Below are 20,932 nucleotides of genomic sequence, written 5' to 3' on the forward strand. Positions count from 1 at the left end.
AATCATACTTTGGACTTAGGAGTCTTCTATTTAATTGATTATTATGTTGTAAATAAATTGTTTTTTAATGTATCCGTGTACACTGTAAGTTAAGTCCTGCAGTACATGTAGAGAATCTAGACAAAAAATGTAAACAGGGATATGTAACATATAGTCTGACCTTCACAATACTTTAGATACCCTAATATGGGGGCTTTAGGGAAGACAGGCTTACAGTACAGTAGGTATTTGTTTATATCTAAAAATGTGCTTGTCCAATTGTCACAAAACTGTGGTATAGAAGTTTAACTAAAGGTAAAACAATGTTATGGCTGGGTTCGCTGTACAGGCAGACATTTTGTGTGCAACACATGTTAGAATCTGAACATGTGGTTGTGTGCATGTGTGCTATACATGCACGCTCCAAGGTTATAGTAAAACCCTTGTGATGCTGGTCCACTATGAAAGGCCCTGTATAAAAATAAAGATTATAAAAATAAAGATTATTATAAATATTATCGATGTGAGCCCACGAGGCAGATGAGTTGTATGTTGGAACAAAGAAAGACCACTGTATGTTGCATGGATTAAGAAAGTCTTATAGCCTATGTATGATGCTGTAATAGAATAAAGATCTATTCATTGGAAGAAACATTGTAGGAGTGTCTTTAAATGCACAACACTAAGGACCATCTTTTGTCCAAGTTGTAAAATGTATTAGAGTATCAGGGTATATAGAGGCTGTTTGTCTGTCAGTCCAGCTTTCATTCTGTATGTCATTTTCGAGTTTTCCATATACAGTGCTACCCCATTATAACATGGTTGTTGGGGCCCGTAATTGGAGACTGGATTATTTGTGTTTTGCCTTATAATGAACATTGGCATTTTGGTTCCAGAAATTATTTACAATGGCCAAATTGATCTTGCACCATGGAAAATAAAGGAAGGAGACACATACAATTTGAAGGTACTTGAATCCACAGTTTATTGGGATGATTATTCCTGGTCCATGTCAGCCTAGGCCACATCAAAAACAACAGTCTTGCACATTCACACATAAGCTTGTCTGACTCAGTTGTCAACGTTGATGTGGGCTTTCATGTCCACGCCTACCCAGACATACATCAATCCCAGCTGATGCAAGCTTACTGCTTCCCTGCTTACACACACACACACACACACACACACACACACACACAGGGTCCATAGATTAGTCCTGCAACAGTATAAATCCCGGACTGTTACAATATATACAGTATAATAAAAAGTGTGTGGGAATCTGTGGCACTAATTTTACAACTATAAAACAAGTATACGTTGGATATTGGTGTATCCAATGTAGTTATAACAAAGATGCTCTGCCTCATAAATATACATTTTTATTATGTCATTACTGTACATCTAGTGGCTTTTAAAACATATCAAATAACAAAACCTATGACAACTGTGTGTATTTATTTAATGGCAAAAATGCATAACATGCAAAAAACATATCAGCAACAAAGTGTTGAGCCAGTTGTTTTGTTACTTGGTACTTTTTAAAAATGTGCTGCAAAGGATAACTGCCCCTACTGTTTAACTGTCTTTGGGAACTGGAAATAAGCAAGCTTTCTCAAGAATATATACTGTATTGCAGCTCAAAATCATCACTGTGGGGCAGGTCTGCTTTAGTATAATATGCATACTGGGACAGTTTTACAAAAATAATTTTGTTTTCCTTAAAATAGTTGTTAGATTTTCTATTGAAGCTAAACTAGGAGGATTTAATCTATATATTTTAAATTGACTGTTAGTTTCAGTACTACCTACAAGACCTTATAAGCACATTACAATTCCAGACAATGCAACTATATGGTCTAGTATTAAATTATTAGCTTAGGATTTGAGCTTGTACATATTATAATGCTGCCACTGTTTTTATTGATGAGTTATGCATTTGCTTTCTGTGCCGGGTACTTATTACAGTTTATGAAAGAAAAACAACATTCGATTTCGTTTGAAAAGCAGTAACGCAATTTACATTTACACACGTCCTTTTTCCTTTTAGACATCTTGCTTTTAGACACCTAACATGACGTGCCTAAAATAAGACACTTCTCTTCTCAAAATACATGTAATCTCATTCTGTACCGAAAACGCAGTATATTATTAATCTAACATGAATTGACTACAAGTACAAAACTCCACTACAGTTTGGCTTTATTGTGGATCCACCCACGGTGAGCTGGCAAGGCAACTTTGCGCCTGCGTAGCCGGATGTATGAGTAAGTAAATGTAAATCATTAATTCTCTACTGAGAGCGGACGTTCAGTAATGGGACCCAAGTGAGAGAGCAGCGGCTAGCAATCACTCTCCAGGCAGCAAGTTGGTTATGACAGGTAATAGTCTTCAATATTAACGTTTTTTAAATACTTTACTGTAATGTAATTGTGCAGTGACATTTGTTGTAGATGTTATTTGTGAAAAGCGACAGGCTGTTGATCAGAGTTTACAGGTGTGTTGGCATCATACTAATTGGCTAGATACACTGTGGTTTTTTCGTATGCAACACAAATTATGCATAATATACTTTACATTTAAATAGCTAATGCAACGAAGCACTGATCTATGCATTAAGCATACAGTGCATACAGTACATGCTTGTAAGAATACTTATTACTTATATGAGATGCTAAAAATATGTCTTGCTTAGGAATATTTGTGATATATCGTTTTCTATGTTTATTGTTAACGTTTGAATTGTATGATAACGTCGAAGCATTTGTTTTGTGGTGAATACATATAAGTTAGTTTCCTGTTACTAATATCTTTCAGAATTCGTCAACTGATGTGCCTACTTTGTCTGGCGTCACTGATTACGCCAGACGTAGTAGTTAACTGATTTCAGCACCCTGGAGAGCGCTGTACACAGCAACCCACATCACAATACTGACGCGTAGATTGATGTGTAGAACATACAAAAGAGCATTGAAAGCATATACTAGAAGAAGGGATTTGTCCAGACCATAAGTGTGCTTGTATTTTAAATAACATAGCATATGAACGGTATTTGAGCCTTTTATTTTGACACCACTTGTTGTTTTATGTGCTGTCCGAATCGTAGTTTCTGTACAGAAGGAGCAATTTCCTTGCGTATATGGAGCTGCTTAATTCTTGGTTCAAATTAATGGTTGTAAAATAAGAATAGCGCTTACATTAGTGACACGTACAGTACGCTAGGAATGTTTTAAAATGTTGAATGCTCTCAACAAAAAAAACACTATACACACTTCAAAATTTGCATAGTAATGTGTATTTGGTGTTTGGTTTTTGTTTTTTTTTTTGTTTTTTTTTGTTATTTTATTTGGTCACGGTATCTGCCTATAATACATATGAATAATCCCCTTAAATGATATGAAATACAAAGTGTGTATTTGAAAGGCAGGTAAATGGGTTTGCCTGCCTTAACGTCTCAGTTTGATAATATAAAGTAGAGTGGTAAATGCTTTTCACTTGCAAAGTGAACGTGTATATAATATAATATATATATATAATATATATATATATATATATATATATATATATATATATATATATATAATATATATACCCAGAACTTTCCTTTAGTAATTTAAACCTTGGGGCAAATAATATATGTCACTCATGTTACATCCATCGCCTTGAATTTACAGGATGAATTGATTGCTTTTACTAGCGGCTATGAAAAATCAGTGAAGCATATGGGTGTACTAGCTTCTCATTACTCCAAAGATGTAGGTAAATAAAGCACAAGTGACTGCTTATTTAATGACAACATAAATCATACTAATACTTTTACGGTATCAGTTTAAGGAGCCCTAATAGAAACTTTATAACTTGAAAGCTATTCCTCCTTAGTCTAAATTGATATCACTTTATGTTTTCAAAAAGTGGTAAATATTTACAGTGTAGGAATGTATACAGCATTAAACAGATCGCCAGTCTTTCTGGTTAACACAACTTGGTTTATATCCAGATAACCCCCCACCCCCACCCCACCCCACCCCACCCCATATTTTGGCAGAAAAAAATGCCCAAGCATTTTGGAAAACATTAATTTCATACAGTATATAAAAAGTCAAAGCACCAAAAATGAAATAAATAAAAAAAAAACAGAAGCCCTACTTGTACTGTACATATATTATAAAATATATGTTTTGCTTGCTCTGCAGCCTACAAAAAGTACCCCGATCATATTCTTAGGTTCCTGTTCATCAGCTGAAAGACCCAAGATTTATAGTCATAAATGTTTAGATGACATCCACGTCATGATATTGCATTTCAATTTGGACAGATAGCAGAGCCAGTTGCATGGTGAGTTTTCTTTGCTGTTACATTGACTTGCTTCTTTTTGTGCCTATTAATTTAATCAAACTTCATGTTTCTTTATTTGACATTGTGACAGGGATGGCTTTGTGGTGACGTCAGGCCGGAATGCAGGAACCAGACAAAGGCAGTACTGCAGAGCAAAAGACACACTGCTCACAGAGCAAAAATAGAAGTCAAACAAAAACAAATCTCACACACAAAAACCATATAGTCAGGCTGGGCAATTGCCTTCACTGTCCCTATATTTTTGTTTTAGTTTTACTTTTAAACTTTTTCTCCTCGCTCACTCTTGCTGTCGTTCACTCCTCTGAACACCCACCACGAGTGCAGAGAGCTGCAGGCTTTTATGAAGATGACCTTCCCCAATTAGCAATAAATTAAACAATTAATTAATATGGAGATGGCCACATTCTGCACAAGATTTTTAATGTGGATGGGGCTTCCCTTCCACGCTGTAAAACAATAACAAAACAGCACGGCTACGCCGTCATATTTAAAAATACATAAATTATAATAAAACAAAACAGATACAAAATAACACACCCTAAACACAGGGGCGGAGGGTTACCCCATTCTAAAATAAATGAATACATTTTTAAATCATAGTACAAAACAAATACATTTTACAGCAGGGCTTTGCCCTGCCCCATTTTCATGTGCCGGGCTCCTCACCCTGTCACAGACATGTTAAGTAATGTAGTGATTGTCAGTATATTTCCCCATGTTGTTTCTCTTTTTATATGCTGATTGAATATGGGCACTCCAGATGGAATTCTCTTGTAAGGTTTTTCATTCTAGCATAAACTTCAATGCTATTTCCTGCTGTGGTGGGGTGTTGGGAGTGGGGGTGGGGGGCAGTTTTATTTTTTGATACTATGAACAAGGAGTCTAAGGTACAGTCCAACGTTTATCAATTGTTTTTAAAGACAGTGAATAGAGGAGAGAAAAGATTCTCAATGACAACTGTAATATAAGAAGTGCTGACTTTATAAATTACAGTAAAACTCTAGTGTAAATCAAAATGTATATGAATGTGTAAGAAAAAAATAATTCTACGATTAGACCATTTGTACCCTTCTAGAATAGATGGGTGCTGGCATAGGTTGCATACTGTATTTAAATACAACGAGTGTAGGTTGTTTTTTTTTTTGTCTGGTGCAAATGCTCTGGGAACATTTTGAATACCATCTGTTGTATATAGAATAATATTTCAGTTGTCATGCCGAGGGACTGAAAATCAATTACACTTGATGTTAACTAATATTAAGTTAAAGGGTTGGGAAAAATGGTGATTTGATGTTAGAGATAGGCTTTAGTGTAGATGCTTCTGTAAGCATAGATGTTGCTGGAGCATTTGGCCCTGAATGAATGAACGCTGCTTAAGAGAATCACAGGTTAATCAAATGAAAAGAATATTGTATTCCAGTATTGCATTCCATGTGATTTTCTCCCAGAATACTGGTTTATTTAACAAACCCCTTTAATAAAAAATGTGTGAACAATAATTTTTCTTTCCTGTATGATTAAAATGATCAGTTTAAGTTGAATGTTTTCAACTCAATGGCATTCCCAAGGTACACAGACAAGTTGTACTTTCTTGTTGTAAGCCTGTAATAAAACATATAGGGATTGGTGTGCTAAGATGGGCCAGTCACAGTGCAAACATACCGCAATTTGCATTTCTGTTGTGATACTTAGTACATCCACATTTTGTCGTACACACTAAGAGAAAATATGTTAATGAAGAGAGCTGCAGCATACAAATTGAAATATTTGTTGCATCTTAGCAAGATCTCTAGCAATATACATTGCGAGAGTCATGTGAAATTGTTCAAATAAGTAGCAGGAGTTGTGGTTTGCTGCAACAGAGGTTGCCTGAAGGATAACGTCTATACATTCAAGGGTGCAAGAATAAAAAAAACAATGTTTTTGTTAAATGTAAATGTTAAATGTTTTTGTTAAATGTAAACATTATCTTTGTAATGCATTCTGTTCCATCTTCATTTTACCTATTTCAATACTATATATATATATATATATATATATATATATATATATATATATATATATATATAAAATGAAATGCCAATCCCATCAGATTCTATAGTGGGGCCCCCACTCATCCCCCAAAAAGCTTTTCATAATCATACAGTAGTCCTCGCTAAACCGGACATTCTCAATGCATTTTAAATGTAAATCATTGCAATGAAATAACACTGATGTGTTTTGGGTAGGCTGCACATTCCATTATGTAAAAATATTAATCTGTGCAGGAGGCCTATACAGTATACAGTACAGTAGTAAAATTAAATTAATACCTGGTGCACTTTCTTTTTACTTTAGCCTACCATTAACACAAAATAAATCATGCTGCAGCCTTGTGCATATTGGCGTTCAATGCAAATAAAAGATCATTTTTAATTTAAACTAAATGATTTTAGAGTTGTTTTTGTTATTATTATTATTTTTTAACTTGGACTACTTAATAGCCTAGACAATTGACACAAAATAGATGATAGTCCTATACAGATGCTCAGAATTAGCTGGAGGAGTTAGTGCTCCTAAGGCTTGTAAGCACACCCTGCCTTTCATGAAGGTACTTGGGTGTTCGCCTCAAAAATGCATTGAGCACAACAGGCAACACACAAGAAAAAGGGACTGGGAAATGCCAGCAACAACTGTCTTTAAAACATGCTTTCAAAAGTTCTTAACAAATTGATGCAAGTGTAAGTGTCACAATTGCCGGTAGCTTTCATACATCTCACTATAATATTTCAGAACCCTCATTTGCACTCCATCCCTTTTTGAAAATTTATGCAGGAACACCCATAATTACGTATTTATCTAATCTTGAACCACAAAGTAAAACTTCTGCTGCAAAGCATTCCCTAAAAAGTCACAAATAGCATTGTGCTTGTTTAGTACACTTCAGACTTCTGACTTAATGCAACCGGTTTGCGACTATTGTGACAGGCGCAATGCATCTACCCCATAGTATTTATCTTTGGATAATTATTTTATGACTGCACCAAATTGTTTTCACAATTTCGTAATTTTATGTGCCTGTAAAATACTTCAACAAAGATTTTAATAGAACAATATCAAATTGACATTTTTGCCATGGCACAGCAGATGCACCAATTATCTATTTGTCAGACCATCAGAAGGTTACAGTAAATATCACTGGGATGGATTCAATAAGCATTTGCCCCAGTGTATAATCTGTAACCTTTAAAAAAAAAACAAAGCAAGTAAATATCTGGCTCTGTGGGTTGCTCTGTTGGAAGCTCCAATATGGCTGTTTGGGGTTAGAAATGTATGAGTCATTTTTAAGTGCCACTGATTTACAATAATTGTGACATGATATCCTCTGCCAGGATGTATAACATGTGCACATTTTTACATCAATTCATCCATAACTTGAATGGCCATTAAACAAAAGAACAAACCGTGACAGTGGCACTGTAGAGATTCATTTTGAGTAATTTGTACTTTAACATAATCATAAATTATCTATGTGTTTACTCAGACAGATGTTTATGAAAGGTGAAGAACAATGGCACTGGGTTCAGTCATTCAAAGTGACAAGTAGTTCCTCTCTTAGTACAAAATATTTTTATCGTAAATGCATTCATCATTTAAAAACTGATTCAAGGTTTCTAATAAAAGCGTTTTTTTATGTAGTAATTGGTGTTCCGTGTGTGTGTGTGTGTGTGTGTGTGTGTGTGTGTGTGTGTGTGTGTGTGTGTGTGTATATATATATATATATATATATATATATATATATATATATATATATATTGAGAAAGTGTAGTCCAATGGGGGAACACAGGACTATATTTCCCAGAAGGAAACGGGCTTAAAAGCCCTAATTTGTTTTCATTATTGTTTCATTATCACCGCACCTGGTAATGATTGTAAACTAGCGCCAGGTACAGGGTTTAAAAAGCATGCAGCCAGTCTGTTCTGGGCTGCTGTGTGTGAAGAAGCCTGCTTGATAGTGTGCTCAAGTGTATTGAAAGACCAAGGTACTGTGTAAAGCCTTTTCATGTTATTTGTTTAAAAAAACTGTGTGTTTTGTTTTTGTTTGATTTTGTTTTAACAGGTAAACAGCTTAGCTGTCCTGTTTGTTAGGTAGGTTCCTGTTTCTGTGTTAGGAAGGCTTCACAAAACAGAGTTAGGTTTTTGTTTTGTTTATTTTATATTAAAATTTTAGCCCATAAGCGCTTTCAAAAACTCAATTTCGAGTAGTGCAAGCTTGGTTACATATTGTGGCAGTGGTTGTGAGCACCCCTAAAGACCAAGAATTGGAGGACCCTAAATAATTGATCGTAAAGATCAATTAAAATGCAGCCTCTCAAGTGGAGCAGACTAAGAATTGGAGGCAGGAACATGGGCTGCCTGAGCAGGAACCAATCGAACTGGAGCTGCTGCTCCAAAAGCGGGTGCAGACGAGGGAAGCTCCGCTGACTCCAGCCCCCGAAAAGGTGGAGCCATGGTCTGCAGAGGAGCAGCATGGGCAGCCGGCAGAGCAACAGGTACAGCTGCCAGCTACAGACAAGGGGAAGGAGGTTGGTGAGTATGTAATCATTCTTCACTCAGTTGGGTCCTCTCCGTGTCCATTTCCTGATGGGTTTCTTCTGGAAGAAGGTGTTCATGATGAATAAGCTCTTGTTCTCTGCAATTTCAACTAGTCTGTTGCCCCTCTCGTTCCTGTTGCCATGTCCAAATTTGATGACCATATTCCTGTCTCCCATTTTAGCGTTGAAGTCACAGATGATGACGTTATAGTGGCTTTTCTCATTTTTGTGTAGTTCTTGTACTTCTTCATAAAAAAATCTTTGACTTCTTCATCCGAATAGCTTGTTGTTGGTGCATATACTTAGATGGCTGAAGTTCATACTTCCTTGAAACTTTCACTGCTAGTCTTGTAGACATCTCTGATGCACTGTCAATCTCTATTACGTTAGATGTACCCGGATTAATATTTGTCACTCGCTTTTCTAAAAAATTCATTGTTACCCTGTGAATGAGTGTGAGACAATGTCCAGACGCTAGTTCTCCCAAAAATGTCAGTGTTTTTATTAAATACTAACAAAAGGGGCAACCCCTCTACCAGCGATGGTATCGGGGGTACACGGCAAGCGTTTAAGCTCAAAAACAAAACAACAATTCACAATTCTAATCCCAAGCCCCGTACACGAAAGTGTGCTCTTCAAAGTCGGGTCCGTGGTGAGTGCTGATGATGTTGTGTGGTTAGGGAAGTGCTCGGTGTGTGCGGATTGGCTCTGTGGCTGCAGTCCCTGGCTCCTAATCCTCCTCTGCAATATCAAAACAAACACGTAACAAAACAACAAACACAGCTCCAGCTGTCAGTTACGTTTTCAGCACAAGGGGTACATCCTCTTTGTACCACCAAACTCCTCCCTGCAATCAGCCCAGTGCCATGGTTTATCCAATCACTGCCTGACCCATATCTGCTCACAATGGAGTTGTTTAGAGTACTTGCAGTTTCGCACTTTCCCCAAAATGGCCAACTTCTGGTTTCCACCCACCATCAAGTCGACCCGTCTATGAGGAAGTATACTACCAAACTTACCCAGCACCCTTTCCGATCGGGAGGGAGATTTACAGCATCGATTCTTTCTCTCTTTATCACATACTCTAACACACATTGAAAATGGATTGCGGAAGATGCATGACAGCAAACCAGTGTTAGGAATTACTGCAAAGTTTACCAAACAATGATTCTGATACAGCAGAGACAGACAATGACGAATCTGGCTCTGAAGCAGACTGGGTTTGCGAAGATGAATCTTTCAGCAGCAGTTACACTGAGGAGGATGCCAGCGAAGTGCCAGGACCTAGAGCACAAAGAGGGTGCAGGAGATCCTGTTGGAGAAGAAGCAATCCTCTGGCAGCCCCTGCAAGGATTCCCGCCACTTCACCTGCATCAGCCCCTGCACCGGATCCAGCCGCTACTTCACCTGATTCAACCTCTTCTCCAGAGGTAGCACCAGCACCACCTGGCACTCAAGAGGCTGGTAATGATGGTAGAAGGGGTGAACATAATATTTTGAGAAGAGTTCCAGGGCCCACGGCATATAAAACGCAACATTGATGAGAGCACATTGGGTGCTTTTCGGCTATTGATTGACATGCATATACTTCACCACATGCAACATTGCACTGAAGCAGAAGCCCACCGACAACTATAAGATGATTTCAGGTCAATGCCCTTTGGAGGAATTAGAAGCTCTCAATGCACTAGTATATGCCCGTGGATCATTTGGTGCAGAAGCCTGTCACTGCACAGTTTATGGTCCAGTAAGTGGGGAGATTTTTTTTTTTTCAGACAATGGCACGGAATCGACTATTGTGAAATTTTGTGATTTCCGCTTTTCAATCTGAAACAAACCAGAAGCAACTGACTTCAAAATGATAAATTTGTCCTGGCATCTGAAATTTGGACCCACTTCATTGACAATAGCATTCTCTGCTACAAACCGGGACAGAATATTACAGTGGATGAGCAGTCAGCCACAAGAGACGACAATGTCAGATTGCAAAATGTATTTGGAACAAGACTGTTGAAAAGTGCATGATCTGTGTGATTTGTGCCAGCACTTAGATTTTGTAAACGATTGTAAATGAAGCCCATTCTGTTCAAATGTTTATTAATCATGTTATTGTGATTATAGTATGCCTGTGTATAAATGCATAGCTTCGGTTGTGTATATGCTTTTTGTCATGTAGGCAATATAAACCCATTTATTTAAAAAAAATGTTGATACTTATTTACATTGTTTCAGTTGTACAGGTTTGTATGTACATGATATACCTGGATATATACACATTTATCATGAAATATTTGTTTATTTAATTTTTTACCATTTTTTCAGGTTGTGCTTTATGTAATATGTCTGTATATAAACACATTTATTTTCAAATGTCCATTTATTTAAAATGTTTCGGTTGTATAGGTGCTTTATATGACGTTCCTGAATTAAACTACAACTTATATTCAATTGTTTGTCCTTTCATTATAATATTTATGTTGTTTTTTCACTACACTAGTCAAATTGACCGCTCAAGGTTGTTCTAGGTATGTCTACAAACATGTTGTTCTAGTGTTAAAACCTCATCATCGGAGCAAAAACAGATTGAACTACTGCCATGACATCCTTACACCACCAGGCAATAGTCTCTGTCTGTCATGTGATTTGTTCACATCACTGTCAGTCCCGCCTCTTTTCAAAGGAACGCCCTTCTCCCTTGCAATCATAACAAAGAAAATGGCTGAACACTGATTCTGTGATTTAGCAGAAAATTAATTACAAAACATACTGCAAAAAAAAAGATGCTCCAAACACTTAAATGGTGATTAAAATGTCATTGTTTCTGACTTGACAATGAGAAGAAATATGACGGCTGGGATATAAACTGGATTATGCAGCAGTCAGCAAAGGTGTTCTTTTCGACCCTGCGGTTATATATATATATATATATATATATATATAATATATATATATATATATATATATATATATAATTATTTGATGACATACTTAAAAAGGGGGCTGAATAATGTGATACATGTTGGTTTTTTTTGTTCCTGGGTAGTAAGTGTTATTTCCTAATTGCTTATGCCTCAAAAGTATAGAAAATGGCTATTATTCCCCACAAACTTTGCTTTTGTGACCAGGACAGTGATATTTCAAAATATCACTATTTCCAATGGGAAAATGGGCAAATGTGTGTCTTTTCGTTCACATAAAGTCAGAAAAAAACAGCATATGAATCCAAATTAACATGTATTCATACTAAAGTAATACAAAGATGACTACAAAAGATTTAGAAGTGAGTAGTTTTTTCGAGATTTACAATTATACTGTAAATACTTTTGAGGCATAAGCAATTAGGAAATAACACTTACTACCCATGAACAAAAAAAAAAAAAAAAAAAAAACACAGTGTTATTTATGCATTTACTTATGCTGTGTTAGCTATAGTTAAACAAAATATATAAAGTCACATTTGCTATTCATCCTTGCTTCTCTTATTTTCTGGACTGATTCATATATTAAACGTGTCCTCAGCCATAGTGAGAAATTAAATGCCCCTCAGGAAGACTATTGTGGCTTCAGGTATTATAGCCCCCTGTCAGTAACAACAGTCTTCCATCGGCTCAATAATTTTCCACTACAGCCCTCTTCTCCAGTCCATATTTACTCTCTCTCTCTCTCTCTCTCTCTCTCTCTCTCTCTTCTCTCTCTCTCTCTCTCTCTCTCTCTCCTCTCTCTCTCTCTCTCTCTCTCTATATATATTATATATATATATATATAGAGAGAGAGAGAGAGAGAGAGAGAGAGAGAGAGAGAGAGAGATTTGTATCTTTGATAAAGATATTTATTTACTCACTGCAGGATGTGTTTCTGGACTTTAAACCTTCTTTACTATTCCAGTACGACAACATAAAACATTACAATTTCTAATGTACCGCATTTAATGAAGTTCTGAAGAAAGTTATAGTGTGTTCAGTAACCAAATGAAAAAAGGTGTCACGTGATGAATAACTAATGCCTTTGGTCATTTTAACACCCTTTGTTCCTCCTGTGTTTCAGATGTGGAGGATGAGTTCTTGCTCAGAGATCTGTGGGTCGGAGCATGCTGAGCAGGTGCACAGTACTGCTGAGAGCAACTATCGGCGCTATGGGGTTCGATCGTACTTGCATCAGTTCTACGAGAACTGCACCGCTTCAATCTGGGAATATGACGAAGATTTTCAGATTCAGAGATCACCAAGCAGGTGGAGCTCTGTTCTCTGGAAGGTAGGACATTACTTTTCCGTAAACTCGGAATAAACTTTAATAAACTTTTAAATAATTTATTTGAGAACTTGGGCCAAGTCATTGTCACAGATACACGGGGGAAAAAAAACAGTTTTCTGTTTATTTTATTTAGGTTAGAAGGGGAGAGTCAAACAATTGGTCAATAGGGCAGAGATAGCAAAATCGGTTTATTGTACATATAATACTCTGGCTTCTTCTTGTGAACTTAACATAAACTTAATTTTAATTTGCATGGAAGCATATGAGTTTCTGGCCCATATAACCTGTAAAAAGAGATGGTTATTTTCACATTCAGTAAGAATTTTTTTTTTTTTTAATAAATGAAAATTGGGAAAATCCTAGATCAAGCCAAACGTATTGATAATAGTGAAGACAAATAATGGAGTTTATTTATTGATTAAATAAATATCTAAACAACATTTAATACTTACACTAATCAGTAATATCAATAATAAAGTAACCTATCATACTTATAGTTATATTTTATATTTGATAGTTGCCTGAACCTCACTGATAGCCTTGATGAGAAACATCCTGGTTCAAACTGTTAAAAACAAACTATATATAGTTATAATAACACATGACCTGCTTTCAGTTAATATGGAAAATATTAATGTCATGGAAAGGCTTGTTTTAAGTGGATTTATTTGACAGTAATTCAATTAACAGTACATTGTGCAAGGTATGGACCAATTACAATACCACATGCATACATTCTTAGAATAGCACTCTGTCAATTGAACAAAATAGTTTAACCCTAGGTGGTCCATTTATTGTCTGGCTAGTCAGGTCCAATTTGTTTTGTATTAAAGAAATAACATTACACAACATGTGCTGTTTAAATTCAATAAAGTAATTGTATTCATAGTAAAACATGTTTAAAAGGCACTGCACCTCCAGCCCTGCTCCACCTCTTGTTCGCTGTATTTATCACATACCTCTTCTGAGTTATGCATACTGATAAATCCATCTTCAGATCACTCAATTATTCACCAAACTCCTCAATAGTGCTTATTTGATTCCTATAACATCTCAAAAAGCTTGGCAAATGTCCGCAATTCTCTTTGGTTGCTGGATGCGGAAGCAGCTATCTTGCCTGTTTTATGTCTGTGGAGAAGGTACTATGTGTATTGTTCAGATCCGCCTCCAGTTTATTTTTTCTGGCTTTTTCCAGCTTGTCTTGGCTTTTCTCGGCTTTTTTCAGAGAAAAACCGACTAGGGACCTGTGAATAACGCCATTCATTGGAATGGAAAGGGATTTTTGTAATGTCGGACCTGGTCCGACATAGAACAGCAAAGGGTTAAAGGACAGGCTGCAGCCTTGGAACAATCTGCTATAAAAGCCGGTTCTGCTATCAGATCACTCTCTCAATTTACAAACTTGTTGAGCAAGTCACAGTGTTGACAATAACAGCAGTCATTGCTACAGGGATAGGTCATACCTGCATTAGTTCTTAGGACCTGTATTTCCAATTTTGTTATCCTGTATGGTTGGATAACAAAATAAAAACACCAATTAGTAGGGAGTTCAGGCCCTACTCGTTTTTTTGTTTTTTTTCTCACTGTAACTTGCATGTTTGTAATTTTTCTGAAAGAGAAACCGAAACTAAAATGCTTGCAGATTTCCACCCCAACTTCCCTGAACAAATGAGAGACATTAAGACTAGTTGTGTATCACTCCAGAACATGTTTTGGCTTTTAATGACAGTGCATCATTTTAAATAGGTCAGTTTTCAGAGCATTATAAATGTTAGGAACAAAACTATGGTAGCTGTGCTGTATATTGTAGATTATATTTTAACAAAACTGTTGACTGAATGAAATAAAATGCATTTTGCTATATAACTTTTATTTGGACCTAGAATTACAGTAATGATTGAAGATTAAAAAAGATTGTCATTGAATTTATTTTCTTTTAGTCTAAAAAAAAGAAAAACCATGCTTAGTTTAAGTGCCTAGATCACAGCTTGGTTACTATATATTATTTTAATCTGCCTTTTTTTACAATGGGATCTTCTTATATGTTATTGTACAGTAAAGATCCTAATAATTGCCTGTTACTTAGAATACGTATTATAATCAAGCTGTGAATTTTCCCCAAATAGTGAACCAGCCTCACTGCAGGAATTCTACATGTTGTATGCAAGACTTTTTTTTATTAGAATACAGTCACTACCGCTTAGAACGGGCGCGTTTGTGTTAACATGATTCACCTGCAGTAAGCGATGGACAGTATAAACTCCCATACAATAACCTGACATTCAAAATGTCCCCTAATCACCAGTACAGTAATCAAAACAAACAAGCGTGTATGAGGTTAAAAATCTTTATTAAGACACTCATTACTATGAATGTAATAAAAAGTAACAGAACAGGTAGGATACATTACTGCAAATTGTTTCCAGTGAAGTACTCTGTGATACACATCTGGATGGTCCTTTTTTGCAAATATGGACGGGAAACTTTGTCAGGGTTTTCTAAAAAATCCCAATTCGGCTTTATATCCGAATGCTGCTCCTTAGTACACCACAGTGTTGCAAGTACAGCAAGCATTCTTATGTCATCGATGTCTGTTTCAGGCAGAGCATCCTGGTTGCCAAGGTGACACAGCTGAGTTGTATTTTCCACAGTGATTTTTTTAAGCAACGTTGCATTGCTTGCTGACTGACAGAGGTCCAAGCATGCTGTAGCAAGTGCACAGCATCTAACAGAGACATTTTATTTACACTGAATTTTTGTGCTGATGCTCATCGCTTTTCTCTTTCCAGCCATGCTTGCTGTTGCAGTCAATGCTGTTTTTTTCAAACTGTAAACCTGACACTGCGTACAGGGATTAAATAGCCAAGGTACAGTTCAGGGGTAATTGCTCAGTAACGAGGTGCAAACAGCTGATCGCTCTGTCAAGCTTTTACTGCAGTAAAGTGCTGCCTTTTGTATTAAAATCTATGTAAATGGCAAGGTAATGAGGTGAAAACAGCTGATTGGTGGATTAGTAAGAGCGATTCCTACAATATAAGAAGTGCATTTGTTATTTCAAGCTATGTGAATGGCACATAATGAGATCCAAACAGCTGAGTTTGCCCGAAATATACAGCATGCTTAACACAAAATCAGTGAGACTGGCAAATGGTAAACATTATTTGTCTGAAATAAACGGCTGTCTGCAATAACTCTGGATAGTGTAAGTGGTGGATACTGTACTACTAGAAAGGAGTGGCCATAATTGTTAAAATCACCAATGTGAGTCTACGTTGTATACTAGAAAAAAAGAACCTACAAAAAAACTACAAATAACCTACTACTAAGTTTTACTTAGGTAATCAAAATGTATTAATATACCAGTATGTATGTTTCCCAAGATGTTGTCATAGAAAATAATCAACAAAATGTCAGTAGGCACTTACTGTTTTGGAAATAATACAGTTGCACCTAATTAATATTAAGATAAGATTAAGTTTCAATATCGACAGTTCAACTTATGATAGTAAAGATACCTTTACACATCATTTAGAAAAAACACAAATATTAAAACTTTCCTGTTTTAACGATTTAACCCTGCGTTTTTCTTTTTAGGTCGGACTCATAACTGGTTCTGTCATTCTGCTAGTTGGCTTGATAGTAATTGCAGTTGGCTACACTGTCCCACCAAAAATTGAAGCATTCGGGGAAGATGCATTGCTTTTTGTGGATGTCCATGCAGTGCAATTTAACAAAGCTCTCAACATCTGCAAGCTAGCGGGCGCCATTTTGTTTTGCATCGGAGGAACAATGATGGCAGCATGTCTGCTGATATTTGCTTTTGCCAAGAGTTATTCGAAAGAGGAGCAATACCTGCAGCAGAAATTCAAAGAGAGAATAGTGGAATTGCAAGCTTCTGCCCATCCAATTACAAAGGCTCTGACTCCTGGAGAGTGTAAAATACCAGTCACTCTGTCAAAAGTGCAAAATGTTCAACCCTCTTCTGAAACCTGACATTAAATGTTCACATTCCCCTTGAATTTGTTCACTAAACGTCAGCTCCCTTGATGAAGCAGAAAATAACACACACTTGCATAAAAAAGCATAATCTAAAAAAACTATAGTCAAATAAATAAATGTAGAATTCTAGTACGGGCCGTTTGTGTGTCTTTTTACCCCACTTAGACCCTTAGTCACTCCTTGTTTCATAGTGTTGTACCTAAAATGTTATCTATTGATTGGACTGAGGGTGCTGTATTTGATGCATGTGTTTTTCCCCACACAGAATTTTGCTTTCCTTGAAGAGAGGTCTTGGTAGACATCACTGTATAAACTCGTTTTTTGGTGGATAAAATAAAAAACACATATCCCACCTAGTTGTTCTGAATGGAAAGTCAATAATATTTGAAATACCACTGCACTTAGTTGGACAGACAAGCTTACTATAATTATTGCCACAAATCTGACGAGGATAATTACTGATGCCAGTGTATGTGAAAGCAAGTAGCCTGAGTTGGGTAAACCAAAGACCAAATGCCTCAACCCAGTCATTCTGCATTTATTATTCTTTCCTACTACTTATCGTTGAGTATCATGTATGTATTCATATTTTTTATTTGATTACAAAGTGTTTCCCTTTGAACCCTACCTAAATAGTGCTGCAGACAAAGCATGAAAAATTGTGGAAAATTAACTATAGCTCTTTAATAATTGAGGTCATTTATTAAATCCAATGATGTTCATTTTTCTTAAATTTAAAACATAAAAAAAACAATAGTCTGAAATGACAAAAACGCTGCACTGCCAGAAATTGCGGAAGAAGCCTAATATTGAGGAATCTGCAATTTCTGCAATATCGCGAATTAAGTAGGGCCCTAGTTATACCTTAATTTGTGTAAAAAATGAAGTGCTCATTGAGAATTATGGTGTGAATGGGAGCAATGACCATTTTGTCTGATAACAGTGAATGTCTGCTACAATAAAGAAACAAGGTATTTAAATTTGAATATAGGTATTTATTTTAATGTGACAGAATTCGCATTCTTGACAAAATATACTTTGACATGTTTGTGTAAAAGCCAAACTCACTGGTGAAAATGTTTATGTTTCTATATGTATAAGCAACCATTAAAAAAATGAATAAACCCTGTTTATGAGTAAACCAGTTAATTCTGCTGTCTTTTAAAGTGGCATTGAGGGCTGTGAGGTTTTACTATACAAAACCTTTCTCTGATGAGAACTATTTCTGCCTGTCAGCATTCTACTATCAAGAAAATGAAACAAGCCGAATGCAAGGGGTATACAGTTTGTTTACACACACATTTAGGGTATGCAAGGTTTCAGTTGTTGATAGATTGCACAGTACTTACCATCAAAGCAACTTTCCAACTCTGATCTTTTCATACTTTTTTTTACTGGTTTATGTTAAAATATACAACGTCAAGCAACTTTAAAACCACCCTTTGTCATTTGTATGGCGCTGTAAACCAAAATTCTCTCTGTGATATCTTCTGGTTGGCTAAGTGGAATTAAGCTCATTAATTACTTAACTGTTATAACATATGCTTATGATAATTGTTTAAATGACACCTACGGGTTTCCTGGATGACATGCAGTTCATGCTGAAGCAGCAGGCAGCATTAAAACAATATACAGATAATACTGTTGTTGAAAATGTAACTGACAGTGGGTTATAATCCCAGTGATTATTGTTCACAGCTGATAACTTTTCTCATCAAAGGCACGATAGTTTTCTACATTCCAAATATTTGATAGATTTCGGATATTTCTTCAATCAGTTTTCTTGTCTGTATAATTTGCAATGAATCATTTATTTTATGAGGTTTGTGGAAATAATGTTTTTCTATAGAACATTGCTGGAGGATCAACTATAGTGAGGTCTGTAATGGATCACCTTATTTCAGACCGCTAATAAAAAATGAAAGGAAACAGTATAATGGTATAAGGGGTGTTCAGATAAGAAAACAATCAATCTAAAAATAGTTATACTGCAATTGATAGAGAGGATTTTATCAAAGTTCTAATTTAATTTGATATCTGTCTTGGTGGCAAGCAGGGATTGCAATCCCATTTTAGGCTTCTAAAGGCTTTCCAAAAAAAAAAGATTGTTTGTGGGCTAAATGATTTTTACTGAGATCTTTAATGAGCTTCTTTCCCTGTTAATTATAGAGTAACCATAAGGAGAAAACATTATTTTCTAAAAAGAAAATGGCATTTCTAAAATCTATTTAACATACATGTGTAACTGTATTCATTTTCTTGAATTGTGGACAATGCTGGTAGAAGTAATTATATTTTCTGCTGTGTAAACCTGTTGGTTGACCTTCAATTATATTTTTATAGTAGTTAGAGACTTTTCCATGTGTGGGATGTGCTAATTGAATATGCCCTTTTCTTAGAGGTGTATAAATGTAATCTTTTCTTTAAATATATTCAATGATGGTTGTGCAGTCGTATTTTTCTAAGTAATGTGAAAGAAACTAAGTTCATGAAGCCAAGATTTATTCCTCTCTTAACTGAGATTAAACCTTAAATGTATTAAAATTTAGATTCTTAGATAATCAGATTATTTTAATTCACAGTTGTGACTCAAGATAGTTTTGTCTATTTTTTAATTGATTTAATAAAAAAGAAATAAAGATCTGGACAAAGGTTTTGTATCGTTTTCATATTTTATTTTGCAACATACTAAGCACTAGTTTCTAATATTCATAGATATTACTGTTTTTACATTATTGACATAGGTTTTTACCCAGTAGATTTTTTTCTATTAAATATAGTGTTCTTAGAATCTAAGACACCTCAGGTCAAGACTTTTGGCTATGGCAAAAATTAGGTGGAGATTGGGAAGATGGTGGTAAACTCAAAGTGCAGCACAAACTGTAAATACCTACCTGAAACTTTCCATATCTATACAAGTACATGACTGCAGATGCTGTTAGGTGTTTGCAATATAAGTGTTTCTAAACCATGTCTCACAAACCAAACCACACCACAACACAACCTAGCTAAACCAGGTTAAAGTTCATGTTTATGATTCTTGTGTGAAGGTGTTTTGTTTTCTGGCTTTTGTGTCAACATTTTAAACATGATAGAACCTTACGAAGATATGGAACATACTTTTCCAAATTGTTCAGTGCCTCAACCAGTGGAGTAGCTAGGGAGTGGTTTTAGGGGTTTTTACTCCCATGCGAATTGACCATGTCAGTGCTATGTTACAATTTCTGAAGCATTTCTGGGGTATTCGCCTCAAAGCAATACCAGCCTTCTCAGTACACCGTAATATAATATTAAAATTTGTATGATCTGTCCTAAAGTTCAGTAAAGCACAATGATTGGGCATAACCAAATTATGGATGGGCAAAAATACAAAACATAATTGCTGACATTTAAAAAATTAATGATTTTAATGGTGCGTTTGAAGATATGTATGGAACTAGCAGAATTAGTTATTTAAACCAGCTTCATTGTTTTCAATCCATGCACAAAAACGCCTTCTCTGGCCACAACATTGCATTTCATTTTGAATTTACCGACTTTTGTTGACAAAAAAAATCCACGTCTGGGAGGTTACTAGAAGTCCTCTTCTTTTGACCAACTTTGAGGACAATTGTTTTTTAGTTCCTTGTGAATAATGCTTTAAGTTCGCAGTGAAAAACAGGAGGTAGACAGACTTGAGGGTCCAAAGTGTTATTTAATTTGCGTGTTTGATAACTGCAGTAGTGTTTCTAAATGTGATTGTAAGGTGAAACACATTTCTTAACAAGGCGATTTCA

At 35.8% G+C, this 20,932-nt stretch overlaps 1 protein-coding gene across 1 annotated transcript; it reads left to right on the forward strand.

Annotated features, from left to right (window-relative positions):
- The first annotated feature begins 2,225 nt into the window (after nucleotides 1-2,225).
- On the forward strand, nucleotides 2,226-19,765 carry nrsn1 (neurensin 1). Its single transcript, XM_041248501.1, has 3 exons — nucleotides 2,226-2,357; nucleotides 12,951-13,157; nucleotides 16,752-19,765. Exons 2-3 carry the CDS (start codon nucleotides 12,951-12,953, stop codon nucleotides 17,148-17,150), a joined length of 606 nt encoding a protein of 201 aa, XP_041104435.1. The 5' UTR covers nucleotides 2,226-2,357; the 3' UTR covers nucleotides 17,151-19,765.
- The last annotated feature ends 1,167 nt before the right edge of the window (nucleotides 19,766-20,932 follow it).

The sequence above is a fragment of the Polyodon spathula genome, chromosome 4 (genome assembly GCF_017654505.1).
Source record: "Polyodon spathula isolate WHYD16114869_AA chromosome 4, ASM1765450v1, whole genome shotgun sequence".
NCBI classification, from domain to species: Eukaryota; Metazoa; Chordata; class Actinopteri; order Acipenseriformes; family Polyodontidae; genus Polyodon; species Polyodon spathula.